This window comes from Thalassophryne amazonica, chromosome 12 (genome assembly GCF_902500255.1).
Source record: "Thalassophryne amazonica chromosome 12, fThaAma1.1, whole genome shotgun sequence".
Lineage (NCBI taxonomy): Eukaryota > Metazoa > Chordata > Actinopteri > Batrachoidiformes > Batrachoididae > Thalassophryne > Thalassophryne amazonica.
Window position 1 is genome coordinate 45,446,191 of NC_047114.1, and position 20,306 is coordinate 45,466,496.

General features: G+C 40.0%; 1 protein-coding gene across 1 annotated transcript in view; it reads right to left on the reverse strand.

Moving 5' to 3' along the window:
- The window catches only part of LOC117521233 (unconventional myosin-VIIb-like), an 84,860-nt gene that overhangs the window by 56,610 nt on the left and 7,944 nt on the right, over positions 1 to 20,306 (reverse strand). The window contains 20 exon segments of the mRNA XM_034182568.1: positions 1,210 to 1,256; positions 1,259 to 1,306; positions 1,406 to 1,494; positions 1,748 to 1,842; positions 1,927 to 1,957; positions 3,913 to 4,004; positions 4,189 to 4,347; positions 6,282 to 6,422; positions 6,529 to 6,695; positions 6,805 to 6,940; positions 8,577 to 8,787; positions 8,888 to 9,030; positions 12,434 to 12,553; positions 12,704 to 12,780; positions 15,644 to 15,797; positions 16,031 to 16,144; positions 16,447 to 16,589; positions 17,937 to 18,064; positions 19,252 to 19,367; positions 19,552 to 19,620. Of these exon segments, the coding sequence (XP_034038459.1) occupies positions 1,210 to 1,256; positions 1,259 to 1,306; positions 1,406 to 1,494; positions 1,748 to 1,842; positions 1,927 to 1,957; positions 3,913 to 4,004; positions 4,189 to 4,347; positions 6,282 to 6,422; positions 6,529 to 6,695; positions 6,805 to 6,940; positions 8,577 to 8,787; positions 8,888 to 9,030; positions 12,434 to 12,553; positions 12,704 to 12,780; positions 15,644 to 15,797; positions 16,031 to 16,144; positions 16,447 to 16,589; positions 17,937 to 18,064; positions 19,252 to 19,367; positions 19,552 to 19,620 (2,280 nt within the window).

Genomic DNA, 20,306 nt, shown 5'->3' on the forward strand with positions numbered 1-20,306 from the left:
GAGGTGACCAACAACCCAGTGGTCACTCTGTCTGAGGTCCAGCATTCCTCTGTGGAGAGAGGAGAACTTTTTAGAAGAACAACCATCTTTGCAGCAACCCACCAATCAGGCCTGTATGGTAGAGTGTCACTCCTTAGTAAAAGGCACATGGCAGCCCGCCTGGAGTTTGCCAAAAGGCATCTGAAGGAGTCTCGGACCATGAGAAACAAAATTCTTTGGTCTGATAAAACAAAGATTGAACTCTGGTGTGAATGTCAGGTGTCATGTTTGGAGGAAACCAGGCACCATCCCTGCAGTGAAGCATGGTGGTGGCAGCATCATGCTGTAGGGATGTTTATCAGCGGTAGGAACTGGGAGATTAGTCAGGACTAAAAGAAAGATGAATGCAGCAATGAACACACACATCCTGGATGAAAACCTGCTCCAGAGCACTCTTGACCTCAGACAGTCAAAGGAATTGTCTGTAGACCTCTGAGACAAGAATGTGTCAAGGCACAAATCTGGGGAAGGGTACAGAAATATTTCTGCTGCTTTGAATGTCCCTATGAGCACAGTGGCCTCATCATCCGTAAATGAAGAAGCGGTGATCCACAAGAAATCTTCTAGAGCCGGCCACCTGTCTAAACTGAGCAATCATGGCTGAAGGGCCTTAGTCAGGGAGGTGACCAAGAACCCAATGGTCAGTTCTGTCGCACTCTACCATCCTCTGTAGAGAGAGAGAACCTTTCAGAAGGACAACCATCTTTGCAGCAATCCAACAATCAGGCCTGTATGGTAGTAGTGGCCAGACAGAAACCACTCCTTAGTAAAAGGCACATGGCAGCCCACCTGGAATTGGCCAAAAGGCATCTGAAGACTCTCAGACCCTGAGAAACAAATTTCTCTGGTCTGATTGAGACAAAGATCAAACTCTTTGGTGTGAATGTCAGGCGTCATGTTTGGAGGAAACCAGGCACCATCCCTACAGTGAAACATGGTGGTGGCAACATCATGGCTGTGGGGATGTTTTTTCAGCAGCAGGAACTCGGAAACTAGACCAATTATCACCACTCTGAATAGAGGGCAGTAACTCAGTGACAATCAGCTGGTTATAGTTTTCATTGCAATGAAGCCTGCACTCTGTTAACCCTTCATGTCATGTTATTTGAGGCCATTGACCTGATAACATATTAATTTCTTAGGTCAACATAGTGCCAGTATATTGCTTACCTGAGTCTGTATGATGACAGCAGCTGATCGCTGTCTTTGGAATGTAACCGGAGCTTGCGACCACGGATTTTTGATGTCAGCCTTGCAAATCCATGCTGGAGCTAGTTGGAGCAAATTGGATTAAGGTTGGTGAATATAGTTGAAGCCCTCTTTGAGCAGCACATACAAAGGCCACAAATTATATTTTTAATTATTCTGTACGTTTTTATCAGTTTTCTGTTGTTGTAAGCTCTCCAGTTCTTCTGCAACAACACTGCTGCCCTCCGCTTCTTAAGAAAACTCTTTCTACACAAAGGAAAACAAAATGAAAGTAAAACACATTTAAAGAGGAAATGTTGAAAATTAAGTCATAAAAGAGATTTTAAAAATACATTTCTTAGTGTTTATACATCATGTCTTGTGCATCAGGAGTCCAAAAACAAATTTCTCTTGAGCTAATTAGACATATCTGATCTACTGTAACTTACATATTAAATAGATAATGTGGCAGATCTTCCTTTTTTATTATTATTGTTTTTAATTATTATAGATAGTGCACCTGTCTTTGTGTCCTAGCATGACCCTCTGGATCACAAGGGCAACCCTGCTGAGTTCCTGTTCCCTCATTCGTTCCAGGACAGCATCATGGGCGTCCTGAAATACATTTTAAAATGTCTATTTTCAGATTTATCGCCAATATTTCAACAATGACACATACATTTAAATTTCAGATCCTACTCGACTTGCTGCAGTTGATGAGCCTGAATTACTACCAAAAAAGAATACAATTAGAGATCAAGTCACAAAGTTATTCCTCCATTCTGCATACTAGGTGCTTGAATGTACATATATTAGAGGCAGTAAAATGTATTGTGATGATAACCTGAAAATGACAAAGTGATCAAACTGTGTATTGAAGAGAACAAATCGTTTATATATATATTACTATATACAGATAACTACCACATTTTCATTCATTTTCTAAACATCTTAGCATCTTAATGGGCTGCGACTGGTGCAGAGTAGGTGGAGACACAAAGTCACACAAAACAGGCATAAAAGGCAACAACTTTCATCTCACTGCATTGGTCCTCCTGATGTGTGTGCATGTGGCGGCCTACTGTCTGCTGAATGCTGACCGGTAGTGGCAGCAGAAATAAGACACAAATCTTGCAGTATGCACACATACCACGCGAGATGGCATGCAGCGCATACGTGAAAGGTTGAACAGCACTGGCACAAGGATTTGCGCGTGAATACCACGCAACCCTCTCAAGATGTTGAGTGCCACTGGTGTGGCTAAAATGACAACAAGCTTGAGCACACAGTGCAGTGCAGCTTATTCCACAGGACCTGTTCTACTATGGATTGCCAACGATCCAAAAAAAGGTACTAAAACACAACGAAATGGCTCAATTCGGCTTGGCTCCTAACACGCTGGTTTATAAGTGCAGACCTGGCAACCCACCGAAAATGAAAGAAAAACAACTCCACCCTCAGCCAGACATTCAGTGGCTTTCAGTGTGCATTTTATGGTTTCTAAATACTTGAAAAATACTGTGTGTTTTCTTTTCATGACGACTGGAGCGGTACACTTGAATCATTTGTGCGAAAAATGTTTGAATCAAGACATTAAATGTAGTTAAGCTTAGAGCTAGGGTGAGACGTTCGGTCATCCGTGGGGAGCTCGGAGTAGAGTCGCTGCTCCTTTGCATTGAAAGGAGCCAGCTGAGGTAGTTTGGGCATCTGGTAAAGATGCCTCCTGGGTGCCTCCCACGAGAAGTGTTCCATCTGGGAGGAGACCACGGGGACGACTCAGGACAAGGTGGAGAGATTACTCTATATTTCCACACTGGCCTGGGAACATCTCGGGATCCCCCAGTCAGAGGTGGGCAATGTGGCATGGGAGAGGGAAGCCTGGGGTCCCCTGTTGGAGCTGTTGCCCCCGTGACCTGAACCTGGAAAAGCGGTTGAAGATGAGATGAGATGACACATTTGAATCATGACATTAAATGTAGTTAAGCTATTGTTACTGTTGTATTACTGAATAATTTTCATGAATAAAGCTGTGACAAACGTGTGCACAGTGTGTACAGGATTACAGCTGACGGCACCAATGTTATCTATCAAATATTGTCTTATTGTTCTGATTGTCACATCTGGGACATGTTTAAAGCACTTTGTCCACCTTTCTTTGGGTAAGTTACAGGCATTTGTCACAGTGTTACCCATAGATTCAGTCATGTCCGTGTAGTTTGACAGAGGATGAAGGCCCACATTAAAAGGTTCTGCCCCCTCATGATGTTCTACAGGAGTGACTTGTGGAGTACTCAGTGCACATGCAACAAACAATGTAAGAACGGTCTATTAATTTTATTTATGTAGGCCCAATTCAAACCTCAAGGAGCCTACACATATGTAGTCTAGACCGTACCCACCCAGTCAGTAAGTGGGAGTAAAGGCATTTTTGATTACAGGAAGAACCCTTCAAGCACACCAGACTCAGTGGGGTGGCCATCTGTTATGACCATTCTAACAAGGCACCCCCCCACCCCCCAGTGTTTACAGAACATGTAGTGACAGAAATGCTGCACCTAAACTGCATATAAAAAGAGAATAAATGCTGAAAAGCCACCTAGTGCTGTAATTATCAATCAAATCTTGAGTTAAAAACACTGAGACTGTGTGAATTACAACATGGTAGGAAGTCAAAGCATTCTGGACTTCAGAAAAAGCTTCGTCCTGCCTATTTTCCAGTCGTCTTCTTCAGTAAATGCTGTGTCACAGATGGCTTCACAGCAGGCCTTAGCTGATGCCTGGAGAGAACAACAGAGGATTAATTAGAACAGAGGTGAAAGCTAAAAGACAACAAAATAAATCATATAACCATTAAAGCCACCTCATGTGTTATTCTGCTCTAACATTCAGTTATCCACAAAACCATCAACCTTTTAAGCTAAGGACATCAGTCATCATCAACATGACTGCAGCGTGACTCACAGTTTTGGGATTACAGACAGTGGTTTTCAGCAGCACTCTGTAGCGCTTCATGAATTCTGTAAAGGTGTGGCGAATGGGATAACCCAACTTCCGGATGCGGATGGTGTCTATCATGCCGGAGTATCTGAGTTGTTGCATACAGAGCTCTCTGTCAAAGACCTAGATGTGATCAGATGTTAGAAAGGAATAAACATTAAGGTTGATAACAAACCAACAGTGGCAATAGCAATTATCAGTCTGACTCAGATAACACTTTTTATATGCAAAGTGGTTCACATTCAAAAAGCAAACAAAACATTTGTCCCCCCCCCCCCAAAAAAAAAAAACACCCCACCACCACCACCACCAACAACAAAACAATTCTGCTTAATATACGAGTAAAACATAATTCCCTTCTCACCTTTAAAGTTACAGTGTGTAGGATTTACTGGCATCTAGTGGTGAGGTTGTAGATTGCATTATGCTATTGCCAATCATGTTTGCTTTACTCTTCCTTTTTTTGGCTTCTTTGGCAACGAGGATTCATGCTCCCTTGCCTTACTTTGAGATAAGAAACATGTATAATCCTTCATTTCACAAAAATGGGGGTTCTCAAACTCGTAAGCCTGCAATAACAACCAGGATGCCGTGTACAGAGGAGCAACCACTGACTGTTGTTCTTTTTTTGTAAGTCTTTTTTTCCTAAGTCAGTCTGCAAAATGACTGAGGACTGGTAAATATGTCCCCTTTGAGCTACATTATCAACATGGCGGTGCAACATGGTGGCCTCCATTTGGAGTCATTCTAAGCTTATTAAAACATTGGTTTGTGCTTGCAGATAATATAACAAACATAAGAAATGGCGTGCTTAGTTCTGCCACCAATGTGAAATGGGTGACAACCCCAAACAAAGGTATAAAACAGGAAAGTGATCAGCTATTTTTCTGTTTTGTATTTACAGACGAATGAACAAATGATGATGAATGTCACATTCCATTTCTGCTAAGAAACACCTCTCAGTCCTGCCCACTATGGATTTAACAAACCAAAATGTGTTCATCATTCATGGTTTTGGATTGAAAAAAGTCTCCAAAGCATCTGTTAATGTACAACATTAATTGTAATAAGAAAAGGTGCACAGAAAACTTCAAAACATCTGAAAATGACTAAGAATCTAGAATATAGGCAACATTATAGGCTACAGCACTGTAAGTTACTGCTAGTGGTCTATATACTGTATGTAGTCACAAAATGGAAATAGGACGCACTCCTCTGCCACACTACTACCATGGCGTTTTAGGGCCACATTGACTTTCTTTTTTTTTTTGGACTTTGAGAATAAAGTCGTAATATTACGAGAAAAAAAGTCGTAATATTATGAGAATAAAGTCGTAATATTACGAGAAAAAAGTCATAATATTACGAGAATTAAGTCGTAATTTACAAGAAAAAATGTCATAATTTTACAAGAAAAAAGTCGAAATATTTATTATGACTTTATTCTCGTAAAATTATGAATTTATTCTCATAATATTACGACTTTATTCTCGTAAAATTACGGCTTTATTCTCATAATGTTATGACTTTATTCTCATAATATTACGAGAAAAAAGTCGTAATATTATGAGAATAAAGTCGTAATTTATGAGAAAAAGTCGTAATATAACAAGAAAAAAGTCAAAATATTATATTATGACTTTATTCTCATAATATTACGACTTTATTCTCATAATATTATGACTTTTTTCTCATAAAATTACAACTTTATTCTTGAAGTCTTAAAATTATGACTTTATTCTCATAATATTACGACTTTATTCTCGTAATATTACGACTTTATTCTCAAAGTCTAAAACAAACAAACAAAAAAAATTCAATGTGGCCATAAAACGCCATCGTAGCCACACAAGCAGACGGTACAGAAAAAAGAAGACGGGAGGGGAGATGGAAGCAGAAACCACAAGAACATCTTTTCATGTCATATAACAAAGAAACACTAACATTATCTTTTTCCATATTACGTAATTAGACAACAACACACAAAAGCTACACAACAGCTCTTTGTCCCGGCGCATCTCTTTATATTACAGAAGTTTTTCTTTTGTGTCCTTCACCTCACGCTGTTTGTCACTGTTGGGTTTGAAGCAGCGGACGAAGAAAGGGTGACACACAGACAGAGCCTTCATGAGAGAGTCCAGTGAGTGGCGGAACTGACCGCTCAACGTTGGCACTTGCTTGCGATTGTCACTCTGGCCCTGCGTGGATATTGGAGGAAAGCATCGATTTAACATGATGGCTCAGCTGAGTAATTAAGTTGAGAATATGAAGGACTATGTCACAAAATCATCTAAACTTTCATACACGTAATGAGCTCTTGGGAGTCACACTGATCCTTTTGTTGCCGGTAACCTTCACTCCATTGGTTGTAAGCTCCTTCTCAAATATCTGATGAAGCAGTTTACTGGTGGACATGTCAATCATTTTGATGACATCAAAACTGATAGCATCTCTGTTCTTCTCCAAGAATCCTTGGGGGTGGGGGGTAGGGGTGGGAGGAGACAGAGATCAGGTAGCATCACAATATTAAATCTGTTTTTGGGATACTAGGATCAAAAAATGTTGACACTGATTCTGTACCTGTGGAATCGTAGAACACCATGCCTGCAAAGTGTCGAATCCCAAAGCCGGTGTCATGTTTACTCTTGGAAGGGATGTAGATGTTGTCCCCACAGTGCTGCTGGTTCATTTTGTTCAGCAGAGTGACATCAGTACCCTGTGACCAAACAACAAAAATCAATCAGTGACCATCAGCCAATCAGAGCTTATTACATCCAGTCAAAAATGTCACAAAAAGTGTCAAAAAAAAAAAAAAAAAAAAAAAAAGAATTCTGTGTTTCAAATGAAAGGTTAGCAAGGCAGAAGAAACAGCAGTTTGGAAATATTTTTAAATGAACTAAGATGACAAAAGTTGGCAGACTGCAATTGTTGCTATTCAAAATTGTCAAGGGAATCACAAATAGCTTGAACAATACAACCTGTGCTGATGAAGGTGTGTGACTTTATGAGAAGATGCTCATTTATGGGATTCCTTTGAGGAGTTCTCCTCAAAAGTACGATTCCTGTAGCAACTGTGCTGGTCAGGTTCCTGACCAAAACAACAGCTGAAGACGATGGCATGAAAAGAATGTAGGGAACCTTAGCTACAGCCATTAAGAAGCACTACTCTGATGCTGGGGGAACAAAATTGGAACCCATGCTGGCCCATTCCGCCAATTAGGAGGAGCAATTTTCATGAAATACTTTGTGACCATGGAAACTGACATGTCAAAAGTATATTTATCGAACGAGCTCACCTCTATAGGCATTTACAAAATGTTTTATGACAATTTTATTTTTGTACTTTAACCTGAAAATAATGCTGTCTTTCAGCTGCCCTGATGTGTTCAGGGTCGCCACAGCGGATCCAGTACAGATCTGTATCACGATTTGGCACATTTAAGCCAAAGAAAGACAAAGAAACACAGCCCCTGGTCTCCCTAACAGCGCTCTCTCTCTCTCTCTCTCGTGCCCTTCATGAGGTGGAGAGCACATTTGGTAATTATTTGTCATATTTATATTGTAATAGCTTGGTAAAACAGTTGCATGTCAAGAGAAAAAATTAATTATGTTTCTGATAGATTTAACATCTCGTCATAATCGTTCAGAGGAGCTGCGCTGTGATGCGGTCTGCTGATGGAATCACTAGCACTCACACTCTGTGTTTTTTAACTGTTTGCGTAATGTTTATGTGAATTTTACATTATTAATGCATGATGGAGATTTTGAACATTTCAAAATTTTCTTTGCGCACTTGCACGAAGCTGCGCACAGTTTACAACGGTTTACAACGTGTTAACTCTCCTGCACGGCAGACTGAGTGTAAGTGCGAGGATCAAAGCAAGTGTCAAGGCTACTTTAATTCCTGAGATCTGATAAAATCAGGCTCACAGACAGCAGACTGGCTGCTTTAATGCCCCCCCCCCCCCCCCCCCCCAAAAATCTCTACAACATGATCCAAAGTAAATATATATAGATTTTAAAAGATGGTGTAACTCATCACCTACTTTAAAATGACTCAAATAAATAATCTATTTTACAGCCATTTGGGTTTAGACAAGTCAGGGATGGACATTAATCATATTCAAAGTTACTGAACATTGTCTGGAAGTTAAGTCAGAAAGATTATGGCACAATATGGTGCATCTGTGTCAAGCTGCCTGTTTTCAAACACTGAGTGACCACACATGAAGGAGATGAGTGAAAGCATTACAATGTACAGCAGCTGTGTCTGGAGACACTAGCACACATACAACAATATTTGCCTGTTGCTTTAATAGTCACAGCTGTAATTTATTGCTACCATGTGTCACCTTTGGAAAATTGCTCTCCTCATCAATCAGGGCCAGCAGGTTGCAGGGTTTCCCAGCCAGAAGGTCCAAGATGTTCTGATTGTCATCAAAGGCGATGTTCTCCCACACAAAGTCCTCCTTCAGGTATTCATTCTGCTCCTGCTTGAAGATGTGTGCCACGAAAAACTGCTGCAGCTTCTCGTTTGCAAAATTAATGCAGAGCTGCTCAAAACTGTAACATTACAGAAGGATATTGATTAATTTATTAGACTCATTTGTTGAGGGTGCTGTGCATCACAAAAAAAGACCAAATGCTAAGTTGATCTGCCAACCTGTTTGTGTTAAAGTTCTCAAAACCAAAGATATCAAGCAGGCCAATGGACAGATAGGATGATTTTGTGGTGTTAGTCAGCTTCTTATAGATGACGCAGTTGATTTTTTCAACAATCCAAATGAACAGCTTGTTGTAAATTGCCTGAAAGGCAAAGCACAAGAGTTTTTTCAAATCACTTGCAACAATTTACAACCCCAATTCCAATGAAGTTATGATGTTGTGTGAAATGTAAATAAAAACAAAATACAGTGATTTGCAAATCCTCTTCAACCTATATTCAGTTGAATACACCAAGAAGACAAGATATTTAATGTTCAAAGTGATAAACTTTATTGTTTTTGTGAAAATATTTGCTCATTTTGAAATGGATGCCTGCAACACGTTTCAAAAAAGCTGGGATGGGGCAACAAAAGACTGGGAAAGTTGATGGATGCTCAAAGAACACCTGTTTGGAACACTCCACAGGTGAACAGGTTAACTGGAAACAGGTGAGTGTCATGATTGTGTATAAAAGGAGCATCCCCCAAAGGCTCAGCCATTCACAAGCAAAGATGGGGCAAGGATCACCACTTTGTGAACAACTGCGTGAAAAAATAGTCCAACAGTTTAAGAACATTGTTTCTCAATGTTCAATTACAAGGAATTTAGGGATTCCATCATCTACAGTCCATAATATAATCAGAAGATTCAGAGAATCTGGAGAACTTTCTACATGTAAGCGGCAAGGCCGAAAACAACATTGAATGCCCGTGACCTTCAATCCCTAAGGCGGCACTGCATTAAAAACCGACATCATTGTGTAAAGGATCTTACACAAAAGGCTCAGGAACACTTCAGAAAACCATTGTCAGTTAACACAGTTCGTCGCTACATCTACAAGTGCAAGTTAAAACTCTATCATGCAAAGCAAAACCCATACATCAACAACATCCAGAAATGCCGCCGCCTTCTCTGGGCCCGAGCTCATTTGAAATGGACAGATGTAAAGTGGAAAAGTGTGCTGTGGTCTGATGAGTCCACATTTCAAATTGTTTTTGGAAATCATGGACATCGTGTCCTCAGGACAAAAGAGAAAAAAGACCATCCAGATTGTTACCAGCGCAAAGTTCAAAAGCCAGCATCTGTGATGGTATGGGGGTGTGTTAGTGCCCATGGCATGGGCAACTTACACATCTGTGATGGCACCATCAATGCTGAAAGGTACATCCAGGTTTTGGAGCAACACATGCTGCCATCCAAGCAATGGCTTTTTCACAGACGTGGCTGCTTATTTCAGCAATACCAAGCTACATTCTGCACATGTTTACAACAGCGTGGCTTTGTAGTAAACAAGTGCGGGTACTCAACTGGCCTGCCTGCAGTCCAGACCTGTCGCCAATTGAAAATGTGTGGCACATTATGAAGCGCAAAAGACGACAATGAAGACTCTGGACTGTTGAACTGAAGTCGTACATCAAGCAAGAATGGGAAAGAATTCCGCCTACAAAGCTTCAACAAGTAGTGCCCTCAGTTCTCAAACGCTTATTGAGTGTTGTTAGAAGGAAAGGTGATGTAACACAGTGGGAAACATACCACTGTCCCATATTTTTTGAAACATGTTGCAGGCATCCATTTCAAATGAGCAAATATTTGCACAAAAACAATAAAGTTTATCAGTTTGCACATTAAATATCTTGTCCTTATGGTGTATTCAATTGAATACAGGTTGAAGAGGGTTTGCAAAACATTGTATTCTGTTTTTATTTACATTTTACACAATGTCCCAACTTCATTGGAATTGGGGTTGTAAAATAAAACTCAAGAATATACAGTAAATGTGACTGAATGGATTTTGGTTTAAATCCTACATCTACTTGAGTTCCCATCTCAATAACTACAATGAAAAACAACAATAACAGACTCGAGCTGCACCTTCTGAATGTAAATGAGTAAAAATCTAAGGAAGTGAAAGAAAATACTGCACTCATTTGTTGTGTGAACATAAAAAGTTTCAAACCAGTTTGACTTACAATTTTGGACATAGGTTTACAACTCAATTTCCCGTGCTGCACATATTCCATTTTACCAAACAATGTGAGTTAAGCTAGAATGTTTATTTCCATATGAAGTTATTTAAAAATAATGGCTACAAGACTGACATATTTCATTTTTCATCACTGGAGAAGATTTGGCCATATTTAAAGGCCTACCTGTGGAACCAGTGCCATCCTACATTTAAGAGCAGAAAGAAGACAAAAGAACCAAAAACCCTGTGCCAGTCCATGTGGGCTTTTGCTTCCGTCCACTGCATATCAGGCAGTGCAGCAAGCTCTTAGTTCTCTCCCCGTATGTGGTGCGTCCACACACAGGTGATATATTCAGGCAGACAGAGCTACATGGTAACAGACTCGCCCATCAGAGGTCTATTTGTCTGTGGTGAAAGTGTCATCATTTTAAAGCAGCCTTTCTCAACGAGTGGTCCACAGTGGTCTGTGATCGATCCATAGTGGTCCTTGAGTATATTGGTAAAATATCACATTTTAAATTAATATCATATTCCAACTTAAAAGTGCTTCTTAAACTGTTTAAAAATGACTCCAAACTCCAGAAGATAGGAGCAAATATATGGGACTGAGTAAACAAAGCTATTTGTAAAACTGTCCATATTAGCTTTGGGGTATTTAGGGAGTTAGGTGGTCTGTGAGATTTTTTTTTTTAATTGGTTAAATGGTCCTTGGGTCTGAAAAAGTTTGAGAAACTGTTTTAGAGAGATTCATTCATCTCTACAGCAGCATTCGCATCTTTGCGTCCTGGGATTTTGAGATTGAGAGATGCTTGGAAAAAGTTTCTGGAGTCATCAGGCCCTCGGACAGAGACATTTAGTGATGTCAATAACTTTGCAGAACAAAGATTAAAGTCTTCTATGCTTTAGTGCTTCCCGTCTTACTGTATGATTAAGAGACTTGGATGCTAACCAGTGACCTAAAGGGTCGCCTGGATCAGAGGATCCTTGGGTACTGCTGCAATGACTCAATATCAAATGAACAGTTACTTTGACAGACTCACATCACGTACCACTTTCATTGTGAGAGAACATAAGCTATAACATCTTGAATATGTGGCGCATTTATCTTGACATAGTCCAGGCCAATGAAACGTCCATGTGCCACCTGATAACCACCTCCCTAAAGGCTGCTTTTAGGAAGTGGTGATGGACCAGTTGAGTGTCTTGGTGGATACCATCCCGGACACACAGTGGTTCCCTCTTGTGGTGGATGCAGCGGTGCTCCCATTACAGACTTAACCTAACATTTACACAGAAGTCAAGCTGACATACTAACGGACTTACTGAAAGTAAATGTTTGATAAAATGGAAACTATCTACAAGTGCAAAGCTGATCAGAAAGTTTTTAACCAAAGTTTACATAAACTTGTGTCCTGAAATTCACATGGTTTGCACACTTCTGTAACTGCAAGATAAAAATGAACTTTTGTTGTAGGTTATGATCTTGGCCATGTGAAAAACATACAGATTGGTTTACTGCCACTGGCTCAGTATTATTACCTTGACAATGGCGTCTCTACAGTTAGAAGCCTGTTCAGAGCTGAGAGATTTAGTCACCCGTTCTCTGTTTGTCATAAAGGAACGGAAAGTCAAACTTTGCTCAAGGGAAGAACTTTGGACCTGCAGAAAGACGAAGCAAAATCCAAGTGTCATTACCAGAACATTTAAATCATAAAAAGCTGAAGCATTACGATAAATCAAAATCTGGTTTATTTATGCAATGTCAGGGATTATGTCATCATGCAAAAGTGTATACATGAAAATACTCACCTGCAGTAGTTTTGCTGCCATACTGAAGTGATTTGATGCACTGACATCACTGCTTTCCATGTTATTCACTGTGGTGGCTGATGGGAAGATACAATAACCAATCTGAATGGGTTTACTGTAATGTAGCCATCGTCTCACAATTTGAAGCTCAACCATGACATCACATAGTACTTATCTCAGCTCCAACTCTCACAATATGGTACCAGCTGTCTAGTGGTGTATCCCAGCTTAAGCTCTATGACTGCTGGGATAGGCTCCAGTGCCCCGGGTCCCAATCTTGGATAAACAGTTGAAGATGGTGTGTGTGTGTGTGTGTGTGTTGTGTGTGTGTGTGTGTGTGTGTGTGTGTGTGTGTGTGTGTGTGTGTGTGTGTGTGTGTGTGTGTGTGTGTGTGTGTGTGTGTGTGTGTGTGTGTGTGTGTGTGTGTGTGTGTGAGTATGCCTAGTGGTGGCTCCTATTGACACGAAACGATATAGACTCTCTAGTCACAGTGCTATATCCAACACTGGAGAAAAATAGTATCTGGATGTGACTCATGTCCATAATCTCATCACTTGTCCCCAACACCAAAATCAAAATGTACCTTTGCACAGCACATCACAGAATAATATCCCTGACTATGTGGAGTATTCTGTCAGCATACAAGCGAATAAGGTGCTTATATATCATCATAAGCCTTCTGCAAGTAGAAGGGTCTACTTATACATTACAGTGCGAAGTGTTTAAAGCCAGTCTAAACATTTTACATATAGTTTTAGAGTTTTGATTATTTTCTAAAATTCTAACAAATATTAAATGTTAGATTTTTTTCCAATTCATAACAGAAAGTAAAAAAATGATCATTTATATAGTGTTTTTCCATCTGCATCAGACGCTCAAACCGCTTTACAATTATGCCTCACACTCACCCATTCACACAAACACACCGATGTCAGGGTGCCGCCATACAAGGGACTCACTACATACCGGGACCAACTAGGGGACTAAGGACCTTGGACAAGGGCCCTTAGTGATTTTCTGGTCAGGCTGGGATTTGAACCGAGGATCCTCTGGTCTCAAGCCCAACGCTTAACTACTAGACCATCAGCTCCCCACCCCCCCATTCTAAAAAAAATCCTTTGTAGACGTACTTCTTGCTTGATACATGACAGCTGTCAATGCTTAGTCAATGAGCAAATGATTGTAGAAATATGAACCATCTTTCTCATAAACCGCCAAAAATGTTGTAGTTTTAGAAGGTGAAAAGCTGCCTGCCTCTGCCCGACCACTTTGCCCTTCCCCTTCATTTTGCACATTCATGTGATTGGGCCAGCAGCACGGTGGCTTAGTGGTTTGTGTTAGTGACTTTGTCACCACCATTTGTTTATGTTGTTCCATTTTCATGCCAATTGCATGACAGAAATGTCATCCACATGTCCACTCACTTCCTGTGAATCCTCCAGATAATGACCTATGCTTTGTGCTGGAATCTGACAGGATAAAGTCAGCTTAATGGCCGGTCCAACTGATGTGGATATTTCTGTTCTCACATACAACTCCACCATGTTATGTCTAGAGAAGTTCAGAGTTGCAGTGCATGTATGAACAAGGCTAAATTACTCTGCCTGAGGTATGATGATAACTTCAGGTGGTTCCCAGTCTGTGAAACACCCAAGAGGAGTTGGTCACATTATTTGTAGACGAGTAACTGTAAAACTATTCATCCAGCTAGAAACCAGATGAGGGTGGAGACTAGTGTTGTGCAAAGTTATCATCTCATGGAGACACAGCAAAGCAGACATGAGACAACATGTAACTATGGAGGGCGTTCCTCAATTTGACGTGACCATAGTATGAAATCCATCTCAATAAAAACTGGTCACATTAATAAAAACAATGTTGTTGGACAAGAAAAGGTCTTCACAGTGGCTGGAGAGTTCTACGTTATCGACTGCTACTGCTGCTTGACGACACTTTGGCTTTGTTCAGACTGACAGTAAAAATCTAATTTATGTGCATAGCCGTTCACCACGAGGAGTTGGGAAGGATTTGTCAGGTGACAGCTAAACAAGCCTGTGGGAAAATAATAATAAAATTAAAAATAACGCAATGCTAAAATACCCTCGGCTGTATGAATATTGTGTTCTGTATAATTTGCAGTTGTTTCAGTAATAATTAGGTTACTACTCTGACTGGCTGTCACCCCCACCACTCAAAAACTAAGCTGAACGCTAATGTCTGCTAAATGTCTTTTAAATCACTTCAGAGGTATTATCAGGTTCAAAAACCGCATTTTCAGTTTAAGAAGTGTTTATTTCTCACTAGCGTTTACATAATATATGACAAAGAGGTTATATTTACACACAAATGAAACAGAGTTTTGCAGCTAGCTAGCAGCATGTGATGTCATCACGCTAGCATATGCAAGATCATGCCATAAAATTAGGTACAGAATGTAACTTTTGAACCTCTTAAAATACCTCTTAAAATATGTCCAGGTTAGCCATCCTTGAACTTGTCCAAGGTCTGTGTCCCAAGAATTTTCCCTGTGAATTTGTGGCAATAATAGAACTGGACTTTACGCTGTACACAGACAGACAGACAGACGGACCAGGTATAGCGACCAGGTCGTCGCTATACCCGATGGCCATATGTTGGCCTCGGGTAAAAACCCACATTCACAGAGATCGGATCTGGTCACTTCTTACATTATAATGGGGACAGTCAGTCAGTGAGATCAGATTATAATCACAGTGACAATAAACCCAATTTGAACTGGCAGTCTGAACAAAACCTAACAAACTGGTATTATCAGGAACTGATCCTCTGACCCTTTTGTTATCAGACAGCCTACTCTTCCCACTGAGCCGTGGTCTGTCCATGTGGTATTCTAGCAGTTTTAAATAATAAACTCAATTGTGAAAACTATACAGACATTATTAATGTGCAAAGTACACTCACCTTGGAAGGAGACGTTGCCCAGGTGTAATATGGCCCCCAGCAGCTTGAGGACTTCCTGACACTGACTTTCTGAAAAGTCCAAGATTTTCAGACCAGAACGTATACGATCAAAGTCTTTAGCATCATCTCTGCCTTCACACATGATACAGTCCCCCTAGAGCATGAGAAGAAGAATGTGCATTCAATAGACAATACGCATTATTTTGGTTAATGTCACCCACTGGTGGTAATGTATTTATCACAATTACTGCAATATACCACAACACAATACCCTTAAAGCAAATTCTCCAAATCCATTTGCAAGATTAAATTTAAATTTGTGTGTAGAGTGTTAGAACGCAGTGGGTAAAAGTGTTTTCAATCAGCAGTACACAATAGTTACACCACCTTCGTGAGAAATGTGTATTCTATGGCTTCTCCAAGAAGCAGCATCTTCTTTTCTTCTCTTGTAATTCCTGCCAGCATGCAGTAAAATATGTGGTAGTTACGTTCCTCCAGGGCCTGAAATTGCAGAGTAACATTATTTGTTATATTGCTGTGATAAATAAGCTCATTTAAACATAATGATAGTGAAAGTAAACAATATCAAGGCAGCCAGCAATGTTCACTGGGCTTCTGTATTTCTATTTAGCGACATATGAAGTGGTGAAGATGACGTGTAAACTCAGGAGTCTGGTATTTCTGCAGATAAGTGAGACCAACATATGTTTAAGCAGCCCTCTGATAGTGCAGGTTGTGTTTACAGGTCACATCATAGAAATACCTAATGGTAGATAAGCCTTGTTTACAGAGTACAGTCTCACCTGATGGCAAACACGAGACTTCTCCAGAAGATACTGCTCCACTCGAGCACCCTCAATCACTCCAGCCTGATTGAAGAATATCTCCAAATATTTCCCAAAGCGGCTGGAGTTGTCATTGCGAATTGTTTTAGCATTTCCAAAAGCTGGATGGAATAAAAAAGAAATGTTTGGTATCACTGGCGGCTCTAAGATTTTTCCAATTCAGGGGCCTTTAAGAGGGCAAATTTTACACATAGAGGCCAAGCACATGTCTAACATCCATACACAATTTTTTGTTCAGAAAGGTGTATTCACCAGTCATCAATTTGCTGTTGGCTATAATTTAAAATTTGAAGGGAAAAAAAATACACCAATAAATACTGCAGTTTTGTCAAAAGCAAAGTGTAGCCTTTGGCCAGGTCTTCTTTAAAAAAAAAAAAAAAATCATTTTCATTTATTTATTTCATTTGTATAGCACCAAATCACAGCAAAGTTGCCTCAAGGGGCTTCACACAAGTGAGGTCTAACCTTACCAACCCCTAGAGCAAACACAAAGGCGACAGTGGTAAGGAAAAACTCCCTCTGATAATCTTGAGGAAGAAACCTCAAGCAGACCAGACTCAAAGGGGTGACCCACTGTTATAGCATACTAATAAAACAAACATTTTTAACAACACAGAGGAACATCAAATTTTTTAGAGTTATCCACGCAGACATCCAGGACAACACTAGTTGGTTAGGGAGGGGGATTGGGTCTTCAGATCCAGTCTTTAAGCATAGTCCTTTTTACTGTGTTGATCCATTACTGCCACCTTCTGCTCCAGAGTGGGAAACACACAGTAAATTTACAATATATAATAATTTATTGGTGTTTTGAGAGGACCGGGCACTTCAGGAGCCCATCAGACTTTAGCCAGGGACACTACCCTTGTGGCCCCACCCTTGTATCTGCACCTATTTGGCACAAATTCTTTGTAAAATTTCACTGGGGTGGTGGCCATGTGGTTAAGTGTGCTTATTTCCAGTGTGGAAGGTTCCTGGTTCGAACCCTGCCTGTTTTCCATGTAATATGGAGACCTGTCAGGAACGGCATCCAGCTGTGGTGATTCAGAGTGAAAACAAGGGAGCCCCCGATGAAATTTACTTACGTCTTTGTAGACTTTAGCTCTTCTGCATATTATAATATATGGTCAGAAATAAATACAAACAAAGCAATTCTGGTTCATCAAAGTATTTTAGAAATGTCCAAAGTTACTTGGCAACAAAAACAAAACAAAATGCTTTCTTTAAATGAAACAAAATATCCTGACATAAAATGTATGCTGGACACAATTGTTGGCATTTTTAGACATTTGTGGCTGTGATGAGAGAGCCTGTGAAAAAATGTGTGCATGTACTGGATCCTGATGTTGGATCCAGTGTAAGTACACTAATCCCCATCATGGATATACACTACAACATTAACATTTTGGGTATTGAAACACGTCGTTAAAGTCTCCTGTTAAGAGTACCTTCTAGAACTGGGTTGGACTCCAGTATCTGCCGTTCAATCTGCTGTTGAGACTGCTGACCACTGAGTGTTGCCAGGTAATGCAGCATCAGCTTAGTACTTTCCGTCTTCCCTGCTCCTGACTCTCCGCTGATGCAGAAAGACAGATAATGAACATAAAAATGAACACCCAACAATTGTTTATAATTTCTTATTTAAGTAACATTGCACAGGGACATATGTGCTTCTGTTGCACACTTCAATATTTTGAATAAAAAAAACTTGGAATGGAAATATTTGACTTAACAAGTTTATTGTTTCAGGACAAGTAATATGTGGAATTTGTGGGAGGGGGATTGACTTTTTTTTTTTTGCCAAATTGCATATAAACTGGTATTTAAAGGTTTCCTCTGGCTAGATAACTAAAACTTATAAAATGCCAGTTCAAATTAAAGATCAACATTACAATAATGAAAAATAATGAATAAATAAATAAATGAATGACCACCGAGGGTTAGGGACAAATATTCCCAAATATGTATTGTCGTATAGAACATGGTAACTGGTTTAACCTCCAGAGAACTGAAGACAAAAGTATCTTGGTGCAGTCTCGTTTTGTCTTCACAAGACAAGACAGTTCCCCTTATCCCACCCAAACATGAGATATCATTGGGAAGGCCAGGATGTCCTCTATTGAGCACATCAAGACTTAGTAGGGCAGCTTAAACGAGTCAAAAGATATAGACCAACAACAAAAGTCCACTTCTGAGGATATAAATGAATGGGCTGGGTCTCAGGAGGTCAAAACACACTGCAAAATCTTCCCTGAAAAGCCAGTTTTCATTTAATTTACAGTTCCATGTCATCATGTACTACTGTAAGTTATATCAAGCTTGTTGAACGTGTCTGCTACAATCGCTTCCGAAACAAGAGAGATTTGTTAGCTCTTTCTTGCTTTGTGTAGCATTACAAGAGGCCTTCAATGAATTATGTTTAAAAAACAGATATTGCCATTTATTTTGATATTTTTAATTGCAATGTCAGCAGAAAACATGAATACAACACTACTGATTTAAGACATGTTAATACCTATTTAGGCCTTATTTTTAGAGTAACAAATTCAATTACTTTAAAGATTTTTTAAAGATCTGTGGGAACCCTGATTTACCATGAAATGTTTAATTGATAATAAAATCAAATTTAAAATCAAATCAAATCAGTATTTCTAAATAAATAAATGAATAAAATAATCAGTGCATCAGTACTTTATTGGATCCCAACCACTGGCTCTCACTGGCAATAGGTTCTCAGCCCTCATCTATGGGTTTTCTTCTAACCTGATGATGCAGCACTGGCTCTTGCGATGGCGCATCATGTTAGAGTAGCAGGTTTCAGCAATGGCAAAGATATGCGGAGGCAGTTCCCCAAGCTTTTGACCATGGTACAATCTCACCTGAACAGCAATGAAAGACAAGAACCCATACATTCCATATTGTAACATGTTGTAGTAATCCTCGTCCTATGTGTGGGTGGATACAGAAATTCAGCGTTAATTATTTTTAAAATATGGCATGATAATGGGCACTAAATTGTCTAAGATGAATGTTAATGCAAGCAAAGAGCTGGTGCCGTCTCACCTGGTCATCTGAATATATTGGAAACTCCTGATATGGGTTCACTGCCACCAGCACCGAGCCTGTGTACGTCTACCAGAATCAAATATTAGATTCATGTTCAGACATTTAGGACATGTCAAATAATGTCCATTACAAAAACACTTTCCCACTCAGCAGCTACGAGAAAAGCAGGTGATTATTCTTCTGTTTACCGAGATTTTGATATTAGTCTCTGAGATTTGTGTCATTACCCAACTACAATGTAGATACATGGATTATTATTTATGTTGGGCAGCGCAATGGATTAGTGGTTAGCACTGTTGCCTCACTGCAAGAAGGTCGTGGGATTGCTTTCCACATAGGTCCTAATTGTATGGAGTTTGCATGTTCTTTCCATGTTTGTGTGGGCGCTCCGGCTTCCTCTCACATCCAAAGACATGCAGGTTAGGTGCATTGGAAACGTTAAATTGTCCGTAGGTGTGCGTGTGGGTGTGTTTTTCTGTCTATATGTGGCCCTGCGATAGACTGGCGTCCTGTCCAGGGTGTACCCCGTCTCACGCACCATGACTGCTGGTTTAGGCTCCATCACCAGCCCCCTGTGACCCTTAATTGGAGTAAAGGAGTATAGAAAATAGATGGATTATTTATGTTACCAAAACTGTAAAAACAAACAAAATCGTCAGCAGCAACAAATCTTTGCAATGGTTGTTGCAGTGACCAGTTTTTAATGAAGAATTAATGGCAGATTGAGGAAAGTCCTGCTCTGCTCAAGTTTG